Here is an 8277-nt window from a genome sequence, read left to right as displayed (position 1 = left end):
TTAAGAGGAAGAGGCGTCTGGATGTGGCGCTGGCTGATGTGATTTAGAGGTTTAGGGGTGATTCTGATGGCTCTAGATTGACGGTTCGACTGGACGGTATTAAAGATCTCTTCCAACCTCGATGATTCCACGATTCCACGCCTCTATGATTCTCCGATTCAGTGATTCTATTCTGTGATTCCATTCTCACCCCTCGCGGCGTGGGGCGGGACCCACCGTGGCTGTCACGGAAAGGGAGGGAAGGGCCTCGGGCGCCCCGCCCGTCAGCTGTCGCTGCCCGGGCCCCGATTGGCGCCACTCGGCGCCGCCCGGCCCCCTCTATAAGGCGGAGGCGCGGGCGGGGAAGGAGCTGCCGCGGCCGCGGCGAGGCTGGTGGGTGCGTTGGGGTGCTGCGGGATGGTGACCGCGGGCGAGCGAGCCGGGGGCGGGGGGAGGCGCGGCTCGGTTCCTTGCGGGGTGGGCTGGCTCCCTGTGCTGTGAGCCGGGGCGGGAGGGTGGTCGGTGAAGCGAGCAGGAGCCCGCGCCGGGGTCCGGGCCGCCAGAGTTCCCCCCGAGTTCCCCCGCCCTGGGCTGGGGCCGCCACTTCTCGCTCTTTGTGTCCGCGCCCGGCCCTGCTGGGTTCCGAGCCGTGCTGAGCGCCCCGCAGGCCTCGCGTGGGCCCCTTGGGTGACTCGGGGCTCCCCCGGCCCGTGTTGCCTCGCCCGGGGCTCGGCCCCGTCTCCCGGTGGTTTGCAGCCGCCCTGCCGTGCTGCAGTCACAAGGCGATGCCTCACGGATCGTCGGCGCCTGCTCGGGGTGTGCGCCGGGCTCCTCTCGGCTGGAGAGGCTCGTCCCTGCTCTCCCAGTGCGAGGAGTTCTGTACGTGCTGCAGGGTTATGTCCAAACCGACCTTTGCAATGACAATCCGGGAGTTTTCGGTAACGCAAGTTGTTCAAACTGAGTCTTGTTCCTTCCTCTGAGTATCTGCAGTGTACCGTGGCGTCTCGTGCTCTTCCTTTTCCTGACACAAATGTAGGTGTAGACATTACACTTGTCAGTAGCTACTGCTTTTGAATAAACCTAAAGAACTCGAAACCACTTGTGAGACTGTTACCTTGATTAGCAGGTAGGTGAGACGGTAAGGGATCTTTCCCTGACAGCTTGTGCCAGACTGGCTAGTAGTTAAACATAATTATGTCACTGGAAAGCCAAAAGTGAAAGGCACTCAGGATGCAGAGCAGCTAGAGACCAATGTGATCACTCTCCACAGGGGAAGAGCAAGAAGGAAGACTTGCCAGACAAGATCCAAAACCAGTGTGACCTTCGCCTTTAATAAGGTGATGCAGAAACTGTGTGCATAGAGGACTCCTAGCCAGAGCTGCTTGCTGCAGGTATGTGACTGACTCCTGGCATACTTGCTGTCTAAAGATTTGAGCTGTGTATAAAAATGGTTTGACTGTCAAACATCAGGTGTTGTGTAGCTGCTGTTACACAAAGCCATTAAAAAAACCCCAAAATGGCACATTTGGAGAGCTACCTTGAATCTAAATAAAAAATCTTGTTTCTATGAGCAAATTTAATGCTAGCATCTCAGTAATTCTTCTAATATATCAAGAATTAAGCTATGCCAGGGGATATATGCAACATAGTACTTCTGGTAATGGAATGTCAGAAGTGACTCTTATGTCAGGACAGACTTTTCATTAGAGCACCATGGATGTGGCTGTGACACTGATAGATAAAAATCTGGAGTCTGACAGATGTTTTGCCAGCCATGCAATTGCCTCTGTAGTCAATATGGTCTTAACACTGTAAGCCTGTTTCCAGTTCTGCATTAACTGGCTGACTTGCCTGACAGGCAGTTACAGCATAAACTCTTCCACTTGCTGTGCTGCTGAGAAAGTCTGTCTGCTCTTTCAGCTGTTGTCATGTCTGGAAAACATCTTGGACTACTCTGCTCTCATCTCTCCATCTTGCTGTCTTCTGTAAACTGCCAACTTCTGTGTGGTTTATCTTGGTGCAAGGCTTTAAAAGTGAATGTTGATTAATTCTAAGGTACCACTACGCCTCGTGTGGGAATTAACTGCTGTTCCAGCCAATGCTGTTAGGTATTGGCTTTTGTTCTAGATTGTCTAACAATTGCCTGAATGCTAAGTTCTTGGAATTCTGTCCACAGCTAATTAGCCACAGAAAAGTCCTGTTCTTCTATTCCTCATCAAAACTGTAGTAAGGGTGGGAAAAGATGATTTGCATTGAAGTCTTCTACTGAACAGCTTCCTGCTTCTAAAATAGCCTCTGGCCAAGCCCCAGCTTGTGCAAGGTAACTTGGCATTATCACAAGGTGGTATTAACTGGAGTGAATGAAAAATAACAGTGATGCCATTTTTTTACGTGCAAGTGGTGACGCCTAAGCACTCCTGTATTGTAAAGGCCTTGCTTTTTATGGGTAATATGGGTGCTATGACACTTGTGTGTCAGTGGTAAATGTACAGCACTGATTTTCCCAGTGGGTTCTCCCTTTGTCTTCCATTGGCAAGAAGGGTGTTACTGAGATGAGTATGCAGGATTCCTCAAAAAGGATTTTTTACTAGAGAAACAGGAGAAAGCATTTTTCACAATTAGAAGCATGTTGATTTAGAAGCTGTTGTTGGAGGCTTTTTAAGGAAACAGTTCTGATTTTTTAAAAAAAAATTAGGTGAAGGTCACTCTGATAGTTTTATTCTCATTTCTTTACTGTGCCCCATTTAACTTATACAGGAGTTCCCACTTCCTCCAGTCCCTCCCACCTTCCACCCCCAAAAAAAGCCAAAAGACTTAATACTTGAGCCTTGAACAAAAGTACTTGGTGGGGACTTCATTATATCTGGGTGAACTATAGTAAATTGCTTTTGAAGCCTCTCCCTACAGCTTTGGCTTGAATGGTAGCAGTGGAACATGCCTGTGGACATTAAAAATAGTGACCTTAGCGGCATAATGCCTGTAATGATGACAAACTTGGTTTAGGAACTAATTTCAGTCTTGCACTGCATTTGTCCCTAAGCAGCCTTCTGCAGTTCAGACTGTCTTTCTGTTTGTCCTTTAGTTACAGCTTTTGAATTGGATAATAAAACTTCACAAATGAATTTCTGAGTAGAAGCTGGTATTAGGCAAAAAAGAAAAGCAAGTTAATTATGGAAAAATGGTTTCTAGCTGATGTTTTCACTGCTTGATTGCTGTAAGAACTAAAATAGGCTATTTGCAGTTCACACCAGTCATCTGACTAATCTTGCTAGTGAGTAAATATGCTTAGATGCTTGATTTGACAGCAAGTGTGGTGGGAAGGGACATAGCTCTACAAGTGCCACCAAATATATGGGTGGTGCTGGCAATCCCTTTAAGATCAGGAATTTGCAGCCTCTGATATCTTCCAGTAAAAGTGACGAATGAAGGCAGTGCTGCTTCTGGTATGCTCAGAGGGGCTTTTAACTCAGGTAGGCTTTAAGGGGAAAGTGAGTCTGAACAATTTGTGGCCTTTAAATCAGTTTAAGGGGATCTACAAAATGCAGTATTTCCCCTGTCAAGAAGGGGAGTACAGAGTCAGCTTAATCTGGATTCCAGTTAGTTGCTGGTGGAAAGAACAGCAAGGTTTTGGAGTTGTGTGTCCAGAAAACAACACAATCCAAAGGCTTCTCTGAAAGTCCTTGCTAATATAGTTACAACATGCAAATGGACTGTGCCAAGACTGCAGGAGAGCTTTAGTTCTATCTGTACAGTGACCTAAAGCCAGAAAAATAGCAGCATGAGCTAGCAACAACACTATAGCTTCCAAACTATCTAAAGCTACTGTCACACACTACTAACTAGTTGTTTGTGCTGTCTGTACAGATGCTTAATACCTGATTTCATATAAGGTGCTGGCTCCCAAGTCCCTGAGTGGGGAGAGGATATGCCTGAAGGAAGAATGCCTGCACTTTGTCATTGAGAGGTGAAGTTCTTTGAATGCTAAATCAATTAGAAAACATTTGGAATTTTAAAGGTACCCTATGAATTTGACCACGAAAGATTTTAAAGAGGAATCTGTAAGTTGCTGTGTTGGACTCAAAATTGTCAAGTCATCATAAAACAGTCTTGTGCATCCTGAAACAAAATTGCCAGAAAATCCTGGTGATAGAGAAGCTGGTGATGTGAACAGTTTCATACTTTACATAGTTGATGCTGTCTACTCACAGACTGGCAGAGGGGTAGCATCTGCAGTAGTTTCCACTATTTTCTAGGTGACAGTAACTGCTTAATGTAAGGCTATATGCTGACCCAAACTGCCATAGAAGAACAGTAGGCTGTCACAGTAGTGCAAGCTGCAGATGAAGCCTCAATGTGGCTCTCCAGTGTCTGCATATGAGGCAAGGTAAATATCTTTTATGCTGATGCTGTACTGTTGTGGCTGGATCAAACAGTGCTGCTCTTCAGACATGCCCTGAGGAAAATGCACTACATGAAAGTCACTCTTAATCACCCTCAGCTGATCACCCTGTGTTGAATAAGCACTGCAGAACCTAGTGATTATTGCAAATCGTCCAATACGCTGGCTGCAGTGGGCACACAGTCCTGCTGAGGGTGTGTGGTGTGGTCAGGTTTGGTTTTACTATTTAGGCAGAATTGGGTCTGCAGAACTTGGCTGGTTGTATCAGATAACACTACAAGCTATGGATTGCTGTAGTTTACAGGGCTGGAAATGTAACCAGTGTCTGCAAGTTATGTGACGCTGGATATGGTGCGTGTTAAACTGTAGTGGTGTCCTTGCTGAAATGGTGATACACGTGGGTCTGTTATTCCATGACACATCAAGGAACAAACTTGGTCTCTGGCTTGAGCTGTCTTGGTAAGGATCCTGCACTGTAATTGCCTTGACTTGTGTTGAAATGCAGGTGGGACTTTTGGTGCAGCTGGGTGACACTCACTGTAACCCAGTGGTCCTGGGTGAGGGTGGGTTAAGACTGACCCCTTCGAGGGGTTTTTGTATGAAGATGCTGTACTTGCAGCTGAGGCTGCAGCAGTGATGGTGGGGAGGAGCCTTTCCTGGATAAGTGTATATGACCCTCAACAGACTGGCAGCCAGAAGATACTCCTGTTACTGCCAGTCAGGGGCTACAGGTCCAGAGAAAGGCACATGTGCACTTAGAGCTGGCCTTAGAGCCTCTAAGGACTGCACCTTTTATACCTGAAATGGCATTTACAGTAGTACAGAGGTAAGAGATGTTCCTGGCTAGGACTGGCTCTGGTCTCTACTATAGTCGTGCATGAGTTTGTGTTTTGTTGAAGAGGTTGGGTAGTAGGAAAGAAGCAAGTCATTCCTTCATTACCTCTTATGTCCTAGTCGAAGGAAGGAAAGTGAGGCCTTTGTAAACAGTAACTTTGAAACTAAAGACAAGGCTCACATGACTTTTTAAAAGAGGGTTGTGAATTTGGAAGAAGTAGCAAAAGACATTACCTGTATATTTTTTTCCTGCTCACACAACAGCATACTAAGGAAGTCTTGGAGCTCTTCTAGTTTCCTGCTGCTGCCTCTCTTCCAATTCCAGCTGCAGTCCTAACAGACTGTTTCTCCTATGGTTTTAAAGCCACTAAGGAGCAGAAGCTTCTATTGTGCTTTTTTAGTTTTAAATACAGCTCAACCCACTTCTTATTAAAATGGCAACAGATGTTTTATGTGCTTAATGAACAAACAATTAATTATCATATACCCAGCCCTTGCAAGCAGGCCAGGGTTATGGGCAGACTTACAGTAATGCATTAGCACTGCAATTACCTTCACAATTAGCTTACCAGTCCTGGAATTGTTAGTATATAAGAAGGATGTTTGTAAATTAGATTTTAAAAAAGGCCAGACACTCAAATGTACTGTTTCTGTAGGATTCCTTGAGAAAAACTAAAGGTAACTAAATTGGTACCTTGTCACAGATTTGATATTTCACTTGTGATACAGCATTTGTATGAACAGTCTTAAATTCCCTGTGCTAAACTGTAATTCCATAGAGCTTTCAGTCTTCTCTTGTACCTTCTAGTGAAAATCGTTACCTCTTAGTAGGTTGACCACGTGCTATCTCAAGCATGTCAGGAGCCAAAACAGGGTTCTGTGATTCTGTGACTGAGCAGCACAAAGCACTGGAGTTGCAAGAGGATCACATGCCCTTGTGCACAATACCAGCCATAAATATAATCTTGCTGACTGCAGTAAAACTGCAAAAATTAATTATTTATTTTTAACCCTGCAGGAGTTTGAAGATGCATCAAGACTGATAGTGAGGACAGAAAAATCTCCTGAAGAAGAGTACAGCCTGAACTATTGGCCATGTCCATCACAGATCACAGCCCCACCACAGGAGTGGTGACTGTCATCGTTATCCTGATTGCTATTGCGGCTCTGGGAGCCCTGATTCTGGGCTGCTGGTGCTACCTGCGGCTGCAGAAGCTCAGCCAGTGTGAGGATGAGGAAAGCATTGTGGGTGAGGGAGAAACCAAAGAGCCCTTTCTGCTGGTGCAGTACTCTGCTAAAGGACCCTGTGTGGAGAGGAAAGCGAAGCTAACTCCCAATGGTCCAGAAGTACACAGCTAACTCAGAGCAACACCTACAGATGGGCTATGCTCATGACATGTAACCAGCAGAAGCATCTCAGTACTGTGAAGAGCCTGGTGACGTGCACACTACTCATCAGAAAACGCCCTGATGAGAATTAAATAAGCTTCGTTTGCAACTGCATGCACTGAGAAGTTGCACTTTGCATCAGCTGTGTATCCTAATTCCCCTGTGGCAGGAGCTGACTCGCCCAGTGTAACGTCCATTGCCGGCAATGGGCACAGGGATGTACTGGTGTGAAGAGACTACTACTGTTTTTTGTTACTTGAATGTTTAGCTGAGCCTATTTTGATGGAGCTACTACTGTAATGTGAACTACTTTACAACTGTGAACTGTAAATAGGCTGCCAGAAACTTCTTGCTTTGTGCTCTGTAGCATACAGGAATATGATGCAACTGTATATAATACACAGGGACTCCTGAACCACTACCATATATGGGACTCCAGACCTTAAAAACTGGATCTGCAGTTAAAGCTTGCTTCTGCTACTAGATTGAGTGTGCAGCCAGAACTCCTCCTTTGAACAGTTTATTGGACTGATGCAGAGTACTTCATTTAAAAAGAAGGGATAAGCCTTCAGTAATATGCTGAAGTAGGAAACACATGAGCAAGAAAGGAAAAGTTGCTTTAGCTGCAGCTATGTTGGTTAAGTTTTTGGCTGCTAGAACTGAGTTCTCTATGTAGCTACTGCTAGGAAACTGCCATTTTGATGGGTTCCAGCCTGGGAACTTGTGATGGATAGTGAACCCTCAGAGAAAGTCCAGATGGTTTCCAGGTGTTTGAAATGGCAGTAGAGCGGGCTTCTGTCTTCCATAGGTCTGTGTGCTGAAACTGCATAAGTGGTTACTTAGCAAAACTGGCTTAAGTGCAACTAGTATAAATTGTTCCTAGAACCCTGGTTTGTGTACATAGGGTGTATGTTAACAGCCTGTTGCAAAAAGGCATTTTGTAATTCATACAGCCAGACAACTCTAGAATTCAGTTAATATATCTTGTATATAACTTTGGATGGAACTGTATTACAACAGTAGTCTTTTCTATTGTTGACAGGGGCAAGGGTTATTTGCTGGTCAGTTTGTAGAAGTTTTTAGCTAGCAATGGCCAAGGCCTTCCAGATAACACATTTCCTGCTCTGTGCTGGAGTTCAGCTACAGGAACTGTAAATAGGTGTTAAATGGGAAGTTCTGGACTGCAAAGGTTTGGGGAGAGGAGAAGGAACAACACTGAGCAGCCAATGGCAGCTCATGTATTCTAAAATTCTTCGTGTAGGCACACATGCTTAGAGGTCACTGGCCTGTTTTTTATTACTTTATACATGGCCTCCTTTGCATACTGATGTTTTTAAACACTTAATTGCCTAGCCTTAATTCAGCTCCAGAGGAAGTATTAGGCCTGCTTCTTGTACTTTTACATATGGAATAACTTAAGGCCTAGCAAGCTTGCTTGAGAATTTTAACTATAGGCAAGACAAGAATAGCCTAGACAAAAAGTTGTTCCCTTCTTCTACACTAAGATGTTGAATTGCTTTGTTAGTGCTTTGAAAGCTGTAATTTGAAGCAAAAAAATGCTGTCAGTAGTAAAATGCTCCTGCTGTTGCCTCTTGAGTACAACATATGGGGTACAGCTGATAATGTTCTTCCCTGACACATGCTTTTTAAAATACTGCTCTCAAGAGACCTGCATG

At 45.2% G+C, this 8277-nt stretch overlaps 1 protein-coding gene across 4 annotated transcripts; it reads left to right on the top strand.

The window, feature by feature from the left end:
• Positions 1 to 333: 333 nt before the first annotated feature.
• SNN (stannin) lies at positions 334 to 6587 on the top strand. 4 transcript variants are annotated; one of them, XM_084216794.1, is made up of 3 exons: positions 334 to 376; positions 1250 to 1370; positions 6231 to 6587. In XM_084216794.1, exon 3 carries the CDS (start codon positions 6308 to 6310, stop codon positions 6569 to 6571), a length of 264 nt encoding a protein of 87 aa, XP_084072920.1. In that variant the 5' UTR covers positions 334 to 376; positions 1250 to 1370; positions 6231 to 6307; the 3' UTR covers positions 6572 to 6587. The 4 variants fall into 4 exon arrangements, with proteins under 4 accessions (XP_084072920.1, XP_084072921.1, XP_084072922.1 ...); XM_084216795.1 differs by having other exon boundaries at positions 352 to 372; XM_084216796.1 differs by lacking the exons at positions 334 to 376; positions 1250 to 1370 and adding exons at positions 2185 to 2299; positions 3844 to 3943.
• Positions 6588 to 8277: the final 1690 nt, after the last annotated feature.

The sequence above is a fragment of the Fringilla coelebs genome, assembly GCF_963513975.1.
Source record: "Fringilla coelebs genome assembly, chromosome: 16".
NCBI classification, from domain to species: Eukaryota; Metazoa; Chordata; class Aves; order Passeriformes; family Fringillidae; genus Fringilla; species Fringilla coelebs.
Note: the sequence above shows the minus strand (reverse complement) of the source record. Positions and strands in the feature narration are given on the sequence as shown.